Raw genomic sequence first — 22,432 nt, forward strand, 5'->3', positions numbered from 1 at the left:
ACTTTTGACCATTATCAAAACACACAGTAGAAACAGCAGATTTATCAAAATAAAGCATATATAACACATTTATACAAATAATTTCATTCGATACATTGAAAAAGCTATTTTTCACTGCGATAATTATCTCAAACATCTTATTATAAAATAAAACACGATTTCATTCAGTGCACAATTACTTTCACTTTTTAAAATCTAACCTTCTTACTCTTTATTTTGTTCAATATTTAATGTGGAGACTATCTCTAAATCACACAATGGCTATCACCAATGAGGGCAGTCGACCCGACCAGACAAGCATGCAATCCAAACTTCTTCCTCATTGCTAACATTAGGATGTCTCCAGCCCATTTGTTTTTTGAAGAGGACCAACTTTTCCTCCTGTAGAGCTGGACATTGTGTAACCAAATGGCAAAGTAATTCGTTAATAGTTTTATCATTGCAAAAACAACAAAACGCACCATTCACAGTTGGCAAACCATATCTTACAAGAACATCTCCAGTTGGATGCAAATTCAACTTAAATGTTAGAAATTCTCTTCTAATATGTCTGTTTGGATATCGCAAGAGATAAGGTGCTAGAGTTCCCAGTCTTTTGTAGTCAAATTTCAAATGGCCATGTGACTTGTATGCATGAAATTCCTCTACTGTACTCCGCCAGTCATCCCTGTATAACACTTTTTTGAGATTGACTGGATTTATAATAAGTTCATGTTATGATAAGCCAATTTTGCAAAGAACCTTACTACACATTTCCACCAGATCCACTACATGACAAATCTTTTTTTTCAGTTTTGATCTGGTGGTGGGTGATGAAGAAGGGCCTTGCAACCAGGGTTTCAAACTTCTCACAAGGCCTCATGCCATTCCCAAAACCAGCATGTTGCACATGAGCTATCCATCCGTCATGCAGTCATTTGCCAAAAGCTAACATTATATGTCCAGGAAAGTATCTGTTGCTATTACATGCTTAAGTACTGATGCCATTTCTCGATATTGCCATCCTGTACTCGGGTTCTCTCACCATATACCAGGTTTTCCATTACATGCTCTTGCACTCGCACCATTTGGCAAGTATTGTTATATTTTGTCTAGGTGTGTAGATCATAAGGCGACATGAGTGCTCCACGTCATAGCCTTTCTACTTCTCTGGTCTTCCCCTATAGTGCATTGTAGTAGTTTGAAGGCATTCCTTAATTATACCCTAACCTTATTTAAAACAGCTGAGAACTGCCTTCTTTTTCACCATAGCCTCTTTTCCTTTATTGGGGAGCTATTTGCTCTTGTTACACTATTGCGTTAACCCCCCATTCCAAGGGCTGGAACGGGGGCACCGGTCCATTACCCTCCCCACCCCCGCTCCAGCCCTTGGAACAGTGGGATTAACGCTATTAGCACCTGGGTTACCAAAGCGGTAAGCCGGGGTGCGAAAAAGCAAGTATATACATTCAACGGGACACCACGTGCGTCCCGTTTAATGAATGAAAATACTTAACCAAAATGGCGCCATGGTTATAGAAGGTGTACGTACAGAACCCCTCCGATAATGACCACGGCGGCCGGAAAAGGGAAGCTGCTGCGGTGGGCAGCTCTGCTGCCACAATCAGGTAAGTGGGGAGGGAGTTGAGATTTTTTTTTTACAAACAAAAAAAAAATAAGGAAGGTGGAGGGGGTGGCGGGAGGGAGTCCGCGGCGGGGGAGGCAGCCTGCCTGTTCCATGAAACGCGGGCTGCGATTACAGGTTTCAGCCCGCGATGCCCAGATCCTGATTGGCTGCGCCCCCCCCACCGCCCTAGGTGCTAATTTCAATTGAGGGCAACATTTCAGAACAGCAGATCACAGCAGCAGCAATAGACGCTTTTGCAGAAGCATCCTCTAGAGAGCTACCTTCATTTAGAAAACGAATAAAAACATGAGATAGAAAATGAATTAATTTAAAAAATATTGTTGCATACATTGTCCACTACTTTAAGTACAAGTCCATTAAATGGTATTTAAATTGTAATGATTTAGTGATTTTGGAGAGGCAGTGCCGTGCATCAGTAGAGGAGCAACGAGGGGGCGCATTCTGGTGTTTCGCCCAGGGCACAATATTGTCTAGAGAAACTGCCTTGACTGCGTTTGGCAAAACCCGACTGAACATTTGGAACATTGCTGCCGAATTAAATAGCACAAGAAAACCAAGAAACTATGATGAACCTACGAGCTCCATGCTTTTGTGGGTTTTAAACATGTTAAACAGCTGCCACTCGAAGTCAAATAATTGCCAAATGACTTCCACCAAATTAGCAACACTTGCCACTTACGAGGCCACGTGGTAACTGACAATCTCTGATAGACCTAATTTTAGATTGTGAAGAGGGCTGGCCTAACAGAGATGCATAGCATGCCCAGGAAGCTGTAACATAGCAGGCAGAGTGCCTTTTCCCTTGCTTGGGGTGTGTTGCAGGTTCTTTGCTTTCTGGGAAGGACAGTCTTTAATTGCTTCAATGCTGGGTGACTCGCCAATGCCGGTTTTATACAATACATATAATATAAAATATGGGGCAGAATTTGGGGGAGCAGCAGCGTGTGCAGGGGAGGCAGGGTGCACTATTCATACAGGCAAGCCTAGTTTGATTCAGTTTTGCTTTAAGCTCAAATGAGTCCTCAACATACAGTGTAATTCAAAAGAAAGTGAAAGTGAGAGTTACCGACCAGTCCGTTCCAAATCTGCCATCCTGGGGGTATGTGCTGCACGCCTCCGGCCTTTGCTTGTCCGTACTATGACAAAGGAGACACATGTCAGGCAAGGACCTTGCCGAAAAAGCCAAAACACTGCCAGAAAAAGAACAAACATGTACACATAGGGCAGGTATGCACCTAAGCGCACATATCCAGGCACACCACATTTGACAGATTCTCTGGTCCCCTGATGATTCCCGGTATCCATCTTTAGATCACAGATACTCTGGTTTCAATTTTTTATTTTACAAATGCAGAAAAACAGAAAGGCCAATGCTCAAAACAACATGGGGTGAGCCAATCAATAGAAAGCAAAGGTACATACATACGTGTAATACATCTCTAACACATCCCTAATACATGGGTCTTCAGATAAACTTCAAATATATATAAAATGTCGCAGTAACGCATCCGCTGATCGTCAACAACCATCTTCAGATCTCATGAACCCATCTGCTGAGATCCGGAGATCCTAAGATTGCAACCACTTGTAACTGTTTGCTACCTTTTTATTTATTATTTTATTATTTTTGTAGTTTTTTCCTTCTCGCTCCGCACTCTCCTTTTGTTCCCCCTTCCATGCACTTTTCCCCCTTCCCCCTCTACCCTGCACTTGCGCGTTCTCAATGTCACTGGGCCTAGTAAGATCGCTGTTTTGTTCTCCTCTGTTCCCCTCCCTTGCCTTGTCGCGCTCTGAAACACTTGTGTATGAGCGCGATAGAAATAAAATATCAATATCAATATCAACTGTGGGATGGTCACACACGTTGCTGGAGTTTTAGGATGTTCAGAATGGCTGCAGAACCTTTAGTGTAAATCTTAAAGAAACAGATCCTGTCCTACATGGTCATTGTTGCTATTATTATTGATATGAAAAAGAAAATTCAATCATAGAAAGTACTGGTCAATAACAGGATTGGATTTCAGTGCATAAAGAGATATAGTTCAAAGCTCAGTGCCTGGTGAACTTCAGTGTCCGGTCCATCTCAGAGAAACTGAAGGTTGCCACCGCAGAGCGCTGACTGCATGGCGGACTCTACTCCATGATGTTCCTGGGCCCAGCCGCTGCAAAACATGCCTACCTGACCACGAAGCATGAAAGTCAACTTGCAACCTGGCTCCACCTTAGACAAAAAGCAGCAATCAGGGCCGAGCAATGGTGCACCCTCCCGGTGGGGGGGATGATTGCCTTGAGCACAGCAGTATCTCAGGACAATAGGCTGCCCTTCACACCTTCACTAGGGTGCAGTCATCTTATGTTTTAGTTCACCTCATCTGAGCTCACTAATTCTTAAATATAATGCCACTTGTTAAGCTGGACATTCCAGCGGAGCGCTTTCAGTGCCAACCTTTTAGGCATGGCGCCTTGGGCGCAGGTCCCTTTAAGGCGCCCCGGTAGGCTGCGGCCAGCAGGGTGCAGGGAACTGCACGCCTAGATATTTAGATTTGCTTAAATATACCCTCAACTGAGGCACAGTAAAATGCAATGCTTTGGTTGACAGTATATTTAAGCAAACACTAGCCGCTTAATAGATGGAGCTGTCATGTAAAGGGCTCTGCGCCGATCTAGACGGCGACAAAAGCGTGGTGTCAAAACACGGCATACCGTGCCACTCCTCCAAATTTGATGCCTTCAACAATAAATAGCTGTAAAATGTCATCCAAAAGGAGCCTCCCTCATCAGAATCGGGTGAATCTCAAGCAGCAGGGCTTTAAGTGGGCTGGGGCTAGAAGGGACCGAGCCCCGGCAGTCTCCGAAAAGGGCTCCCGAGCCGGGGCCTGCCAGGGACCACCCCCGACTAGCCCCAGCCACGCAGACACCTCAGTCGTGCAGCCTGTGTAGGCGAAGCGCTGCAGTTACACAAGCTGCCAGCAGGTGTCAGCACTTCAGAAGTACTGACACCTGCAAGCAGCCTATGTAACCGTGCAGGGCTTCAGCTACACTGGCTGCTTGATGTCTCTACTCAGAAACAGGAGGAGGGCTGGACTGCCAAGCTCTCCTTTTGTTTCCGAGTAAATAGCCATCACGCAGCATGAAGCCAAGGTGCTTCATGAATGTAGATTTGTTCTGGTAGAGGTGGAAACCTTAAAGCACATTTGTATTCACTGTCCAGCTCTTCAGCTTTTAAGAGTACCATGTTTTAGTAAATACGTACATGATACCAAGTACCTGAATGAAACTGCTTTCTGACATGAGATTTTTAGTGAACAACCAACCTCTCTATTAATTGTGACTTGCATTTTACTTATTTTTTTAAACTAACAGATGAATTGTAATTACTGTGAAATTATGGAATTGCACTACTGTAATAGTATTTTGTTGATGTATTAATCTATGGAAATGTGTATGTATGCATGTAGCATTTCTTTTTTCTGTTTTTGTAAATGTGTACAATAAAAAAGGTAGTCCAACTCAGTCCAGGGGCTGGTCCAGAAGAGTGAAGGTTTTCAGCCAATTCCAGGCTTGGTTCGGGTTCTTCGTAGCTCATCGTCCAATGTTCTAGCTGTTGATCTTTTAGTTAAAAGCAGTGGTTTTGCATGGTCCAAGTTTCCGCCAGAGCACAAAGCTGGCGGAATTGCTTTTGCTTGCCAAACCATACTGTACATTCTATGGCATGGCACAGAGGCGGCCTATTATGCAACTCTATTTTCTCTAGATGTTATTCTTTATATCTGTACGAAAAGCGTAACATTTAGCAAAGTGTTTCTTTTCTTGTGACTACCACTGCCATAATCCTTATCCCACCATGACCCTATTTCATTTCACCAATCCCAATAGTGATCCAACATATGGGTTTCTTCTCCCCAGTCTCCATCCTTTGTTCTTATTGCTCCCGGGAGAAGACCCAACTTTGCCTTTGAGTATTTGAAAATATAGCAATTGTTTGTATCAGTACATGTTTGTTAATTTAACTGTACAGACTTGCTTGTAGTATCTTGGTGAACGGTAATCGCGTTCGGGTTGTATATCTGTATTCGGGGGCCGGTAGGCGACTAATTCATAACACTTAGGGAGTTGCCATAATCAGTGCATATAGGAGACGAGGATATCATGCTGAAAGAGATTAGAGGAAAGCCCCTCTCAGGACACATCTATGTCCCATCTCCCTCCAAACCCTGATCGCAAATTACTTGTGGGAACGCTCCCAAAGAGGAGCTGTAGGCGGGGGTAATGGAGACATATCTAATAAATAAATAATGTTAAGGATTTCCCTTTGAGGTTGTTTGGGTTTTGGACAGTTTACTACTTTTTTTGGGCAGCTCACAGGGAGTTTCCAGCAGGGCTGGACTGGGAACTAAAAGAGGCCCTGGAAATAATTACTGGGGACCAAAAGAGGCCCTGGAAATAAAGTTCAGAGTGGCCCCAAATGACACATTTTCAGCAAGCCCAATGCTTTTCCTATGAGAACATTTGGAAATACCACAGAAAAGAGGCCCAGGGTGCAGAGGCCTGCTGGGAAATCTCCAGAGTTCCCTATAGGCCAGTCCACCCCTGGTTTCCAGGGCAGGCTCCTCAAAAGGCAGGAATGGGTGGCTTCCGGCCTAATGATGACTGGAAGAGGGAATTCCTAGATTTTACTGACACGGCTGCAGTGAATTCCATTGACAAAGCCTCTTCGGATAAAATGAATACCCTGTGTGGTAGGCCAGAATCAGGAGGCAGACAAGGAGGCCTGTGGTTTGAACACTTCTTTTATTCTGTTTTTAACAGACAAAACTCTAACCTGTCCATAAGTGGAGAATGTTCAACCCTATTCTAACAGAAAGAAGTACAAGAGTGCTTGTCATGATGTCTTACATAAATAAAGTGCAGGAATCCTACTCTAACCTATGTTCTCTCCCTTCCTCTACAAAGAAAACCAATAATACAATCAAGAACTACTTTGGGCGATTGTCTGAATACAGGGATGATGGTTCGTTTCTGACACCGAATCTTGTGCCTCATTTCCCACTGGCCTGTCCCCTAGGTGCACAGTCCCAACCATGCAGTAAATGCCTTTTCAGTCTCTTTCCTTCTCAACTCAATTCTATTCAAGTCTTTCTTCCCACACTGTGGCTCCACTCAGTCTCTCGTTTCCAACTCTGGGATTTTCCTCTTTCTCTTTTCCCACATTGGAATTTCTTGATAGAATGCCCACTCTGGGGCTTGTCTCACTCTCCCTCTGCCCACTGGCGCTTTTGGGGTTTCTCCCCGCTCAGGGGTTTCTCCATGTGTTCCCCACCTTGGGGTCTCTGCCATCTCCCCACCATTCAATCTCTCCTGCTTCTGCCACCTCTGCGGCTCCTTGGTATTCTCCCCGCCTTGGGGCTTCCTGGTAGTCTCCCCACCTCAGGGTTCCTCTGGCTCCTCCCCATCTATGGGCTTCTCAGTATTCTCCCCACCTCAGGGTTTCTCTGGCTCCTCCCCGTCTACGGTCTTCTCAGTATTTTCCCCACCTCAGGGTTTCTCTGGCTCCTCCCCATCTAGGGGATTCTCAGTATTCTCCCCGCCTCTGTGTTTATCTGGTTCCTCCTCTCCTAAGGGCTTCTCAGTATTCTCCCCACCTCAGGGTTTCTCTGTCTCCTCCCCGTCTACGGGCTTCTCAGTATTCTCCCCGCCTCTTGGTTTATCGGGCTCCTCCCCTTCTAAGGGCTTCTCAGTATTCTCCCCGCCTCTGTGTTTATCTGGTTCCTGCCCTCCTAAGGGCTTCTCAGTATTCTCCCCACCTCAGGGTTTCTCTGGCTCCTCCCCGTCTACGGGCTTCTCAGTATTCTCCCCACCTCAGGGTTTCTCTGGCTCCTCCCCATCTAGGGGATTCTCAGTATTCTCCCCACCTCTGTGTTTAACTGGTTCCTCCCCTCCTAAGGGCTTCTCAGTATTCTCCCCACCTCAGGGTTTCTCTGGCTCCTCCCCGTCTACGGGCTTCTCAGTATTCTCCCCGCCTCTGGGTTTATCGGGCTCCTCCCCTTCTAAGGGCTTCTCAGTATTCTCCTCGCATTGAGGTCTCTCCGTCTCCTCCCCGCCTTGGGGCTTCTCAGTATTATTCACACCATGCTGCCTTCCTCCGGGTTCCTCAAAACTCCTGCATACCTTCGATTTCTTTGCGGTCCTCCCCCGGGAGCCGGCTCAGCCCAGGGAAGTGGAGAAGAGCCGAATCCACCAGAAAATCGAGAGACTACCCTGCAGAGAAGCCGCCCCCAGAGTCCCGCCAGAGAGAAGAGGTGCATAGTTAGTATGGCCAGTAATATTTACACCTTGTGGCTTGTGTTGAGAATTGGTATGAGAAAAGTATACTATCTGTAAAAAATAAAAGTGTTCAAGCGATGCAGCACTATCACGATGCACAGGAAGAGGGATGTTTGCAGACCCTGCAGTTGCCAATGGATTGCATTGGTCATTGTTGTTGATAGAGTATGATGGAAACTCTGTGTGCACTAAAAGATACTATTTGTAGTTAGGGCATTTCATGGCTGTTTTGGAAAGGAATACAATGTACCATTTACTTTTATTATCTATAGTTTTATACACATTAGACCAGGCCCAAACATGCGTCAGCGAGCTGTAAAAGTCAAGAGAAAAGGAACCGGTTGTAGCAAGGTCATAAAACTGGAAATCCAGTAACATAGATGGACAATATTTACACAAACATCTTCTTATGACAAAAGGATGCATGTAGCCAGTGCGAATACTGGAAAGTGGAGGAAAGGGGTCCAGGAGGAGTATGTAGGCAGCTGCTCAGGGTATATGGCTGCACCTGGCAGGGAGCTAATGAATACCTTTGCTGTTTAGCAAATAATCTTTGATAAGCAGTTGGCAGTTACGCCATGTTTTTGTTGTTGTGGTAGCGGCCGAACTGGAGGTGAGGGAAAACTAGGCGGGACAATGTCATGGGAGTCTTCGGCTTTTGGCAGCGAACACACTGTTTCGCTTATACAGAGTCATTTTCGGTTCATAGCAGCTTCTTATAGCCTGGCAGGTATTGTTTTTCTCTTTGTTTAGGCACATGATTTACATATGTATGTATGTAGTGTGTAATTGACTGTTTGTGCCATTATAGAAAGCGCCTGTAATCCCTCCTGTGGGGCCTTCGAGTAGCAACTTGCCACTCTCGTATGGAACATGCTTGCTGTGTATTCACTGAAGAATGGATGACTATATGCATAGAGCTTGGATGGGAGTGAATAACAAAAAGGTCAATTCTGTCGATATAATATATGACCGTATCTTTCAGGAATCGTAAATATATGGGCATGAATACCAGAGAAGTAAAAACAGAATGAGGTGAGCATAAGAGCTTCAATAAAAATGCAACAGCACAGCACAGATGATTTCCCACTTTCCCCCCAAGGAGACAAGGACGACGATAAGCAGAGACAACATATAGAAGATCTACATTGAAAATCTACCCCTCAGTTTCAGAGGCGGAACCTTGAAAGAGATGTTCAACAAGATGAAGCAGCTGCGGATCTGCAGACTCCAGATACACCACCAGGGTCTAAGAAAAGGGCCAGAGTTGCAATGACTCACTGTTTGCAAGTAATGCTCACGGATGCAATACTGGCTGGGCAGACAGGTTCTTCTCTTCCTGGGAAGACGTATCCTTCCACGACTGCAGAACAGACCAGACTAGTCACATGGTAATTCATACGTGTGCACTGAGGTACTATCACATCCTTCCTACTTTTCGAAACAAACATGGACACACAACTTAAGATCCATTCTGGACTTCAAGTCTTTTTTTTTAAATATATATTGTGCAATATTGGTTAAAATGAGCCTTACACACATGTATTAATAAATAACATTACAAAATGTCTAAAATACATACACCAATAAAAAAAACAGTACCTATAGAAAGTACTTAATTAAATTAATTGCTGCAAAATGTTGCGAACAATTATATCATAAAATGTTAAAAATATAAACTTGTTGAAGACACAGAGTTGTTAGGATGTGAATATCAGAGTGCTCTAAAAAATTATGTTACCAAATTGTCAATGGCTATTTTAGGATTCGATCCTGCTTCTTCTTGGGCATGTATGCAGACATTAACCCATTTCTATATCTGATACACAGCCACCATAATTACCACAGATTCTGCACCTATAATAGAGCTCCAAAACTGATCTCCCTCCCTCTAATGTGTGTTCACAATAAACTGTGCGTAACCCTTGTCGTAAAATGTGTACATTTTCTGACACTGTGTTAGTACATGGCGGGCGGTCCCAATTTCACGCCTGAACAATCGCTTATCGCAAGGGATCTTTTTCCATCTCCCTGTTTGCTCCAATGTAGGTAATACGCTTAAACGCAGGTAGGTTGTACATATTCAAATTAAATTGGGGCAATATTAAACCAGGTCCTGACATGACATGGAGTCCCCTAAATGCCTGCTTACAGTATTCCACATACATGGGTTTGGCTCCAAGGAGATCTAAGTTGTTACACACCTCTAGACCTTTGGTTCTCTTTTTTACTATCTTTAACCAATTAAGGATGTTCCTTAGTTCTTCAAGTTGAATATTAATTAATGGCATATGCCCCACTGCGGATTGTCTCAACCCTTTTAGAAATGTGTTACTACAGCCTAAGCTCTCTGATTGAGCCAGGTGGTAAGAGAGAGTCCGGAGCCTCAACCTCTTCTTTTATTGTGATATACAGTTGGCACTGTTGTATTATCCAATACCTTCTAAGCGATTGAACACCCAACTCACATCTCAGTGCTTGTACAGGAACTGAGTGGGGGACTTCTATATCGATCTGAGTATCTACTCTCCAATTTACCTAGCCATGATATCATTTCTTCCGGAAGGATTGCCAGGCCATATAATATTGATGGAACAATACTCTTACTATACAGAGCCACTTGGCCTTCTAAGTTATTCCCACCCTTTATCCGCATGATCTTTTTGTAAACTAGCCATTTTTTCATAGCCTTAGAGCTTACAATATTGCAATAAAAATCCAGAGAGGGCGATTTACATATTTGGAAACCCAAATAGGTGTATTTATCTACAACTTCGAGGAGACTTCCATTCAAGTAGCATTTGTAATTATTTGATTTGAACTTGTAACGAAGAGACATAATTTTGGTTTTTCCAAAGTTAATCTTTAAATTATTTGATCGTGAATAATTCGAAATGGCTAATATGGAGCACTAGAGACCAATTGCCGTTTTGTCTAGTAGAATTGTATTGTCTGCATAGCTGAGCCATTGTACTTTGATGGCACCCAGCTTGGGCGGGAAGCTTCTTGCGGCTGATATTGCCTCCCCCATATCACTCACAGAGATTATACAATAGGGGTGCCAATGCACAACCTTGTCTGACCCCGACATTCGTACGAACGTCCGTGGTCATTGCCCCTTTGTGACTCAAGCGAATAGCCACACTATTCTTGGAGTAAAGTAGAGTGATGAAGAACAATAGAGAGCTATTCATGCCCCACCTGTCAAGCTCTGCCCAACGTTTATGGCAAGATACCATGTCAAACGCTCTACTTTAGTCTATAAAACATCTGTATAGTTTTTCTTTACATATTTTTTTGTTACTCTCTGAGATGATATATTGCAGGACACTAATGTTATATAGGGTATTAAAACCTTTTCTAAATCTGGATTGAAAGGGAGATAGTCGCCCTGCTTCTATAGACCATTTAGTCTCTTTCTTCAATAATATGCTTGCAAAAATCTTCTGGCTCGCATCAAGCATCACCGGAAGACGATAATTATCAGGGTCTGCTCTAGCTCCCTTTTTAAAAACCAGTATCAAAATTACCCTCCTCCAAGAACAGAACATTTTACCCTTATACAAGATTTTACTAAACAACTGTTCTAATATGTGAGCCCAGTAAAGCGGATTGGATTGAAATACTACATTAGCTAACAGATCGGATCATGGCGCTCGTGAATTTTTAGAAGACTTAACAATTAATAAGATATTTTCCCACTCAAAATCCTCATTGAATCCGGGCAGGGTACATATTCATAATGTGTCTCGTACTGAGTGGAGACATCATAAAACATGTTCCTAATTGCAGAGTGGCATACTGGCTCATCAATCAGGAATATATCAATCATTGAAGAATTATTTAAGAATCTTCAAACCATTCCTCAGAATGTTTTGTCATCCCCTTTTCTAATGAGCTTATAGAGGGTGAGCCAATTTGCCGATTTAGGGCTGATTTGTGATTTCTAATCCAATTTTTAATCCTAGTAGTCACAGTGCTCTTTAATTGCTTTTTTCCGATACAGTGTAGCAAATGTTCTTATCAATAAGTCTATGAAGCTTACGCAGAGTACTTTTTGCTGACTGAATCTCTGGACCAAACACGTTTTCGTGCTGCTTCACGGGCTTGTAAGACTTGGGAAATATCTGAATTTGTGTACTAAGCCAGCACATGAATAGCGACAAGTCCCAGTTATTATTCCCAAGCCAATTGACCGCTGATGCCTTGTTATTATTTAAGTAATTACTCATTTTCAGGATACGCTTGTCATTCCATGTAATACGCTTCCCTGTAGGGTTTACATTAACCTGGCAATTATATTTACTAATCTTGTGTGGCTTAGGCAGCATGAAAGTCCATGTCATGACTGTGTGATCACTCAGGGTAGTGGGGCATATCCTAAACTTTTTACATACCTCTTGTGTACTCCTGTCCATGAAAACATAGTCAAGATGGGACCTACTAGTGTCGTTAGACCAGGTTTGTTGTCTTATAGCCTTACCCTATTGAGGCAAACCAGATCTAGAATAATTTAGAATAGCCTGGCCCAGGCTCCCCACCTGCCCATCACTGTGGCCGGGGGTTCGCCTGCTAGTTCCTCATTGACAAAATCACATTTGTAAATCAAGCAAGGGGAATTTAGGTCACTGGCTACTATTACCCTCCCGACAGGGTACTTTATATACCAGTTATTTGATATATTTTGCAATACAATAATATCCTCTATGTATCCCTCTGTGCCCGAAGCTGAATAGATGTTGACAATTAGTATCAAGAAATGTGATGACCTTAAGCCAACAGTTACTGCTGATGCTGAATTGGAGGTAAGCGCTGGCATTAACGCTTCTAGGTTCATGTAAGTCCTTGCCCTAATACTCATCCCACTCGATGGGCGCCCTTGCTTCCCACCAACTGCACGGGTTGATACAATTAAATACCCATCAATGAGGAGATCGTCCAGAAACCAAGTCTCTTGTACTAAGAATATATCACTAGTCCTAGTGATCTCAATTCCTTGGGGATGGGATAAAAACGACCTGTGTCCTCTGGTGTTCGAACAGGTAAATGGTATCTCCTCAATGTTACAAACATATCAGTCATTTTTTGGTGTGCCCATAGCCCCACTCATACCTTGTGAATCATTAGGTTTATTCAGAAGCGTGTTATATCTGGCAACACTAGATCTCACCCCGGCCTTCCTTCCCACACTAATACTGACTGTCAATTTTAGGTCCATTTCTGCCAGGGCATTAGAGCACATGTGTAGTAATGAAGCAATTGCCGAAGTTTTACATTTTATGATAGTCCAGTTGTCCAGGCTATCCCACCTGTGGAGCTCAACACCGCAGATATCGATGCCAGGTTGGGAATTATTTTCCCTATACATCCAGCAATCTTGTCCTATTCAAGAAAAGACTGTCCAGCTTTGGGTGCAGTTCTTCGATTTTGCCCAGAGGCTCCAATCCAGTAAATGCTTGCCTCCTTTCCCTATTTCCACTGAACCTCTGAGGGCAGCACCCTCCTTGGTCAAGGCATGTAGGTTTTGCCCCTGCTTTACAAATAGTTCCTCTCACATGGGATCGCTTACTGTAGCTCTCTGTGGGAATTTCCCTGCATGTTTCAAGCATATTTTCCACCTTCTGCTCCAAGAGGATGCTCCGTCCTGGGACTACTTTGAGCTTGAGGAGTGTCCACTAAGATATTGCCCATAGTTGATAATTTTTGCCGTGTAGGATCCTTCTGGTACTGAACCCATTTATCCAATGGGTCCCTCAATTCAACCTTTCTATGCGTGCCATCCGCCAGAATGTTTGGAAAGGAGACCCCTTATGTCTGCTGAGGCTGTTATTTGGGTCTGATATCTTATTACCTTCGGGGCTAGCAATGGCTTCCTCCCGGTAAAGAGGGAGTGAAGGGAACTTTGGCAGACTCCACTTTCTGTTTTTCTTCTGGGTATTCAGGGAGCTATTTGTAGAGAGATTTCGCTGCAGAGCGCCTCAAGTGCATCTTCTTCATTTTCAGCCGTAATCCGCCAAGAATCATTGTTTGTGGAGTTGATTGAGACGGATCGGAGAGAAGGCATCTTCAGTGTTGCCCGAAACTAAGCCTTTGGACGTAGTGTTCTTAATGGGAATTGGATTTTCCCTGTGTTGGGGACCCCTGATCTCGGGCACCTCATTAGACTGTGTAGCTGTACTTGAGTCTTTTGTTAAACTGCTATTTTCTGCAATTGCATTAGCTACTTTGGAGATAATGTCCTTTGTGACCAACGGGTCAGTTGAAATATTAGTACGCAAAGCCATAAGCACGCCTATTCTGATCACCAGGGAGGCCAATATCGATAATAGTTCACTCATGCTCATGTACAAGGGCAGTGGTGCTTTACTTCGATTTACCACCAGCTCGTTATCAGATGTTGTCGTTATCTCTGAGCACGATACCAATACCTCCAAGTTAGGTGTGGGTGAAATATTCAGGCCCTTCGCATTTTGCAAGGGTGGAAGGTGGACCTAGCGAGTTCCTTTTTATCTTGTAGCATAGGTTCAGCAATGATCCATTGTTATCTAATGCACCAGAATTATTGAAGTTAGACAGGTTTAAGTTGGTGACTTGTTCAACCTCTGATGCCACCGGAAATGGCATGTCAATCATGTTTTGGGCCATAGCAGTTTCTCCCAGGCTAATGGGGTGTGCTGGATTCACGCTGCAGAAGTAGAAGGGGATTATGGGTTGAGTCGTGCCGTTCTTCGGGACACAGTTATCTATTGCACCGTTTTTTGCAAAAGGCACCCTTTTGATTGTGCCTTTCCTCCACGCCACACTACGGGGTCTTTTTCCCACCATCACAACTGCACCATGGGCCTTTTTGCCCTGTGCCCATGTCTTCATCGACACCATGCGTGTCAGTGCTAGTGGGAGGTTATGTTAGCAAATCTTGGCTCTGCGACCAAACCAGACCCCAGTCAGGCAGTTCCACCTAGCGAAAAAATCAAAGTCCTTGGCAGTTCACTCAACTTACTCCAATAAGAAGGTGCGGAGAGGCCCAAAGGGGGAAGTAATAGAAGGGGGGAGGGAGAGAGGGATGGGAGAGGGGGCAAGAGGGAAGAGGGGAAAAGGGAAAATGGGAAGGAACACAGATTATGGAGGGGAACAGGGTTTAGTCAGAGTGCTGCCGCCGCCAATCCGTCCTAATAATCAGACTCGCCCAGCGTGCAGTCGCTTCTCCCCCTCATCTCACCACCAGCCGGGCAGCTCTACTCACCAACTCCCCAAGTACACTGCACTGTGCTGCAATGCCACTGGCCACCGAGAGGACTCTGCTGCAGTTCCCCGGAGCACTGCGGTGGAGTCAGGAGATCGGGTCATGAATTCAATCAGGATCCGATACCCGCTGCTACCACTGGCGTCCCAACAGCTGCTATGCCTGCAGGGGGAAAGGCTGTGTGGGGTCGCCCCTCAGACTAAAGAGCTTCCCAGGTAGTGCCAATGTGTCCAGAGGGATTTCACAGGTCTGGCCAGAGTGAGCTAAACCAAGCTGCTCCAGCAGGCTCGCCACTGCCTCCTTCTAGTTCCAGCTGAACTCAACATCAAGCCGCACTGCGCACTGGGCTTCCAAAAACGAATCGCACAGCCGTTTCCGATGTTCTACACGTTCTGCTATCTATCAGATGGCAATTCATTACTTTAAGTCTGTTTTCAGTATCTACCAACTAATCAGATAGCCCTATCAAAAAATTGCAAAAGATTGTAGGCATGCTAGGATGGTTCTCTGTCAAATAATTGAAACAGTGATTGGACCAGATGTCCTTAGATTATATGCATTTCAAAGGTATTTTTTTTATCTCTAGAGGTACATACTCTGCTTACTCCAAGACAAGCACTCCAATATTGTCAGGCTTCAAGGCCAGTATTATATGTATGTTTTCATATAAAGTAAAGACCTGGAACAAATATCAGCATGTTTAACTCCATAAAACTGAAACCGAAATACAAGTCTGTCTTTCATTTCCTTTCAAGATGCCACAACAAAAACGTGTTATGACCCTGAATCGAAAGACTTGATCAACACACAAACACTCATGCATTCATTTCTTCAAGCACAGGTGACCGTGAGCTTATGTAGGTCTTACACCTTGGCAATCCTTAATAGTAAAACCTCCAAACTTTTACTTTAGTACTCCATATTCCATGAAAAGTCTCTTCATATTATATTTAGAAATGAATCCAGTTGTAACAATTGTATATGTGCTGGGCTCAGATCGCAAGCAAAGGACTTATTTGCACATTCTCATGACAAAATCAGAACCTAACTGAGAGTTAATCCAGTTTACAGGGGTTTTTTTGCACGTTCAAATACTTTAGAGTCTGACAAACCTATTTATTTTCTAGTTTGATATAGCATTTTTTAATATATTCTGACTTGCCTGGTCCTAGATCTATGTTGCGGGTGAAATAAAAGTTCTGATACTCGGATGAGGGAAGTGAACCTCTTTACTAAGTTTTAGTGACAAGGTATATACATCAGGTAAGTCCAAGGGTAAGTAAGTAGAAATCTTGAAACTCTTAACATTTTGTGAAAAAGTCCATAAAGTACACGTTGGTCCTGTGGAAGAAAAATTGTTAGTGCAAGACACATCACTTTTCACTAATGCATTGCTGTCACAGCCAATGATCACAAAGCATTTCAACTGTTCTAACCAGAGGCCACGTCAACCACACCAAGAAACTCTTTAACCACAACCAAACCAAAGAGAACTGAGCCAAACATAACCAGGCAGGACCCAAGACATATCGGAGGCCTCACATCACACACAATAACAAAGTCAGTACTCTCTGGCATATACTGAAAGCTCTTGGAAAAATGCCAAACAATCAGGATCAAGTTCTTTCAAAAATATGAGATATGTGCTCTCAGACTCCTCAAGGATACCACCACAACATCTGCAATATTCCCAAATCTGCCTCCAATGAGCAGATGCCTCCTCTGATGCCGAACAGCATGCAGGGCACAGAACGAAATGCTTGCAACAGTACCATCAACAGATGACTGAGCGCTCACTGTCTCACTATTGTCTGTGCCCACCTCCTGAACTGCATACATGATAAGGACATGGTGCTGTAAGGTGGCCCCTCTGGTGCCTGATCCTTTGACTACTTAATCTCTCCCAGGCTGTATCTGTGCCAATGATCAGGTACGTTGCTCCAGTGGGCAAAAATAATTTCAAAGTGGCCCCACTGGGAAATGCTGCTACAACAACTGCTACCATATGTTAACTCCAGTGGCCAGAAACTGCGTGCGAGGGGGCCCCATTGTGAAATGCTGCTCCAGTGGCCAAATAACGGTAAGGTGGCCCCGCTGGAAAATCTGCTCCAGTGGGAAAATTATGTGAGGTGGCCCCGCTGTGAACCAGTGACCAATTCTTTGCAGTGGCCCCGCTGGGATCTGCTACAAATCTTTGTAACTCCTTTTCCAGTGGCCACAATTCTTAAAGGTGGCCCACTGATGCTCACTACTATTTCAGTGGCCAAGATGCTTAAAGTGGCCAGAATCTGAAAGGTGGCCCTGCTGGGAAATGCTGCTCCATTGGCCAAATAACTGGAAGGTGGCCCTGCTTGCTGGGAAACACTGCTGCAGTAGCCAAATATCTGTAAGATGGTCCCACTGAGATGTGCTGCTGCAGTGGCCAAAAACTGCAAGGTGGCCCCACTGGGAAGTGCTGTTTCAGTGGCCAGGTACTGTAAGGTGGCCCCACTGGTACTCCAACTGCTACTACCGTTAGCTCCCGCCTCCAGCTGCCTCCTTCCTGCCATGCAATGGCTGTTGGGCTATGGGACAGGGATCAGCTCACCTTTGGGGTGTGGGGGGCCGGTGGATGTCCCCTCATTGGTCTCAACCACTTCTTTCCTCCCTTCTGGGAACTGTTCACTCTGGACAGCTGCTGGTTCCTGGCCCTTCCCTCAAGCCAGCTCATCGCCAGTGTTGCGGGGTGAAATGAAAGGTCTGATACTCAGGTAAGGGAAGTGAACTTCTTTACTAAGTTCCAGTGACAAGGTATATACATCAGGTAAGTCCAAGGGTAAACAAGTAGGAAGGTACACAGGAGAAATCCACTGGCCTCCTCTCTCACAGGCTGCTTCACTCCAACTGACCTTCATGGAGCTTACAGGGACACTCACACCACGACATTCCATACGAATAACATTCCATCAAGCATTTGGTAGAAGGGAGTCACGCTCTTATATTGGAATGCAGATGCACCTTTATTTATGATATGTAGTTAGAAGCAGATAACAACAAGCCCCACATAACGAATGCTTCCCTTCGCTCTCCAAATCCTTTCTCAAGCCCACTCACAGAGCACTTTCCACCTTCTATATTCCACATTCCACATTCCATTCTACAGCTCAATGCTAATAGCTAAGTTACAATGCCTTAAATACTACAGCATTCTCTCAGGCAAGCATTCATGCAGGACCAAAACAGGGAACAGAAGACACAACATTCTACTCAAAATTCTTGTGCGTGTGTTTCGATTTGGGTTTGTGGGTATGTAAACAGCACCTTTCCACTAGTAGTAGGTTCTGCAAATAATGCATTCCCCTCTGCATTCCGTTGAGTTGATCTTGTTTTCTCTATCAACTGTATACCAGCTATTGTTGGTTTGGATGATACATCGACTTCCAAAGGTGACAGATCAACATATTCGAAGCTACTGAAGTATTGGCCCCATCCTGTGCTATGTGTAAGCCACCGGGGTAGTGCAAGAGAAGATAGAGGTTTAATGCACTCGAGCCTCTATCTGAGTTTCCACTGGAGAAATGATTCATGAACATACACCTACGGGTTTAGACCATGACCCCTTGAGGCACCACGACTATATTTTTGGTAGCTTGTTCGAGCTATTAAATCTTAAAAGATGAGCTACGCAAGAAGCATAATGCGAAAAACAGTCAAGTGACAAAGAACCTTCAGTTCGGACAAATAAGGACATTCAATTATAAAAATGTATTAGATGTGGGATATTCTGACCCATTCCAATGTGCCTCACTACATCACTTTACTGCAATGGTGAAGGAAACAGCCCAAAATTACCGCGCTGACTCCTGTGTGCGCCAAGATCTTTAAAACTGTGTTTGTGTCACAACCAGAAAAAGGCTGCACACCCTGCCACACACATTTCAGGGAGGGTGAAAACAGAGTCCTCACTGCAGGAGCATGCCAGTGGGCTCTGCCACAGTCAACATGGTGCAAAGTGAATGAAACAGCATCATTGTGCTGAAAACTCCAAAATGCCTTTTAAAATGACATTTTCCTAACCTTAAAAAGTACTGTTTTTGGCGCCAGATCAATTCATTTCTACTGAATCATAGAGATTAAAGGGCCCTGCAATGCCCAGGATCCTCCAGTGTGGCTCAGAGTAACCGGGCCTCATTGGAATGACAGCTCCTACAAAAGGTATCTATGAAAAAGCAACCCAGGAACCTTTGTTTTCATTTTCCACAGGAAAAACGTGGCTTTTCCTTTGCAACAAGTATCAGGAAACAGCTGTCCAGAGAAAGACTATAAACAAATACGGTATACATTTAGTCATGCTGCAAACAATCCCAGCACTCAAGGGAAGAACTAGTACTGACTAAAATGTGTATTTGCTGCAGATGTAAACCAGATTTAAATGAAGAGCAAAATCGCCTGTTGTGAAAGTATATTCTTGTGTAAAGGCTTAATTCTTTAAGAATGTCAAAGGATTTTCTAATGTTAAAAATCCACCTATAACTTGTTTTAATTTTATATGTTTAAAGGAAAGATTTAAAAGGTGAAACTTAAAGCTAAACCTAGTCTGAGTTAATCAACTATATAAAAAAAAACCTGCTCTGACAGTTCTTAGCCCTGAGAAAGGTTGACACCTCCGGTGCTGGCACAGGAAAGGCTAATTGTTGCTGGGAGGCCTTGAATACTCATGACAAAGGGACTTCATTAAACATTTGTCTTTGCCCCAGGCAAAGACAATAACAGGCTTGGACACTCACCCTTCCAGTGGGAGGGGCAGCAAGCTCCACTCTCCAGGGGAGAGGCCCTTTTACGCTCACCTGGCTCCCAGAGGGGCATCGGTCGGACCCAGACTGCTGCGGCCTCCATCCACTTGATGCGTAGTGCAGCAATGACTGACTGGATCTGCCCTCCTAATCTTGTCAGCTTGACCCGTAGAAATATTCTCCTACAAGTGGAGAGATGGATTTAGCCACTTGTGGACTCAAGTGATAGCACCCCCACTGTCCTCCCCACTAATCACCTCTGAAGCGCCCTCTCAGCAATCTCAGCTTATATTCTTGAAGGATGAGCCCTCCATCCTGCGAAGCACGTAGGGGCGCGTTGATGACCAGTTACTTCACTGGCCGGAGGATATTGGAAGAGTTGTAGATGAATCCTGACTCCAAAAGGTCCTGCCGAAGAGCCGTAAGTATATAGTTCGTAAGAGTTGAAAATGTCTGGAGTTCACTCCTGTCCAATTCCTCTTTTATCTTGTAGCTTTGAAGATTGACAGCTGAAAGCGCTCCGGTAAAAGTCTGTGTTACCCAACACTGTCTGGTAAATAATGCCAAGGGTTAAACCTGCTGCTTTCTCCTTATTTTACAGGTGCGGCATAAGAAGATGTGGCGTGCTGATGAAGTATACCTCCGGTGGTAAAATCAGGTAAGCATATGGCGGCTAAGGAGATTGTCTCAGTCTGTTCTCTCTGCTCACCTTGTTGTTTCTTGTCCCCCTTAGGTGCCGGGATTCGGCGATGTAAGGATGGAGACAGCACCGGATCGAAGAGATGCTGCGTGGAACGGTGAGTATGGCGCGGCGCCGCTGCTGGCGATGCGACGCGTTTAAAACAAAGTCTTTCCTCTGGTTTGAAGATGCGATGAATCCGGAATCAGGTAAGAAATCAGGTTATACTCTTGTTCTAACCTTTGCTTCTTTCCTTCTTTCTAGGTGCTCCAGGTTCGAGGCGAGCGTGGCAGAAGGCTGGATGCTGCTGGATGCTGCTGCTGACACGGCGAACGTTATGCTGCTGGATGCAGAATAACGCGAAGCGTGTGCTGCTTTTCGGGCGTGGTTTAAATAGCCTTCAAAGTAGTCCCAGGTAGGTATTCCTCCCTGACCACACCCGAGTAACAAAATAGTCCCTAAGGTAAAGTAGTCCCTTCCAGGCCTCACATGGGCTTGGATCTTCTTGCAGCATGGTCTGCATCAGGTAAGTGTGCACTTATGAGCCTGGCGCCTATGGCGCCAGGACTGATGTCCCATATGAGCCTGGCGCCATAGGCGCCAGGACTGAACCCAGACAGCCCCTAGCAGGGGTTGTTGGGTTTTCTCAAGGCAACATGATGCCTGCTCCCGGGGCTGATGGACATGGTCTGGATGCCCGGGGGAATGACAGGCCCCTCATTCAACTTCAAAGGATTTGACATTTGCTTACAGTCGAAAGAAAGGAAAAATAACTGACATGTGACTTTTGGGTTTAAATGCTTATTTTTCCACTGAACTTCAAGACATTTAACTTGGCAGTAAGAATAAGAAAAAATGTGGAAAGTGAATACATCTAAATTTGAATTTATGCTATTCATTTGAAAACTTGGAAGAACTTGTTACTGCGTAAGGAACAGATGTTATAAAGAATGACCAATTGCGCAGAAACTATTAATGTTGCAAACATAACGTTGTGTACACATATTCTAGGGGTAATTGCGCATATATGTACCCAATTGGGAAATGTTAGGCAAGACCTTTCATGGTTAAAATTGCCAAAATGTAACAGAAAGACTAAACCAGGTCCCACCGACTTGGAGGGCAGAACTACATAAATATGTATTTGTGGGAAAGTTAGATTTTGGTTCTAGGCTAGGGGAGGTTCTAGTCATTGTAAAAAAAATCAGCTCTTAAACATAACATCCTTTTTCTGTCATCTAATCAGTGAAAATCAAGGCAGAAACTGTGCTCTTGACCAATCATAGCATTGTGGGTGTGGGTAGTAAGTCTGCCCCTACCATAAACTTTAGTGATGTCATTTGGCATGATAAATAAGGGAACCTCACAGCGCAGAGGAGACTGAGTCCTGACTGCATCCTGATTTTCTGTGTGGCGCCTTGTTCCTGAATTCTCCATCCTTGTTCCTGATTCCAGATTCTTTGCAAAGCCAAGGCCTCTGCATTGCTGAACTCCTTTTCAGCTAGCCCCAAATTGTGAAGCAATCCCAAAACTTAAGGGAAGCATTTTGATCCAGTCTGGCTTGCTACCACTAAATGCTTGCCTGCTCCAAACTCGCCATCCCACTGATCTCCGGTCTTCAGTAACCAGTGCAGTCCAGTGCAGTCTCCAGTCCGAGGTGCCAGTCCAGGTGACCAGAACCACCCAGCTGATCCTATGCCGCCAGAGGTGCCCTGCTGTCCTTTGTTAGACCCGATCCATGTGATGACCAGAACCCTTGACGGTCCAAAATCTTAAATTAAAGTGGA

General features: G+C 44.5%; 1 protein-coding gene across 1 annotated transcript in view; it reads right to left on the reverse strand.

Annotated features, from left to right (window-relative positions):
• Positions 1 to 22,432, reverse strand: part of LOC138492090 (N-acetylglucosamine-6-sulfatase-like) — a 248,993-nt gene that overhangs the window by 143,973 nt on the left and 82,588 nt on the right. Inside the window, exon 4 of the mRNA XM_069619057.1 lies at positions 2,698 to 2,763. Coding sequence (XP_069475158.1) covers positions 2,698 to 2,763 — 66 coding nt within the window. The remainder of the gene's footprint in view (positions 1 to 2,697; positions 2,764 to 22,432) is intronic.

Source organism: Ambystoma mexicanum, chromosome 10, assembly GCF_040938575.1.
Source record: "Ambystoma mexicanum isolate Mex_15411 chromosome 10, UKY_AmexF1_1, whole genome shotgun sequence".
Lineage (NCBI taxonomy): Eukaryota > Metazoa > Chordata > Amphibia > Caudata > Ambystomatidae > Ambystoma > Ambystoma mexicanum.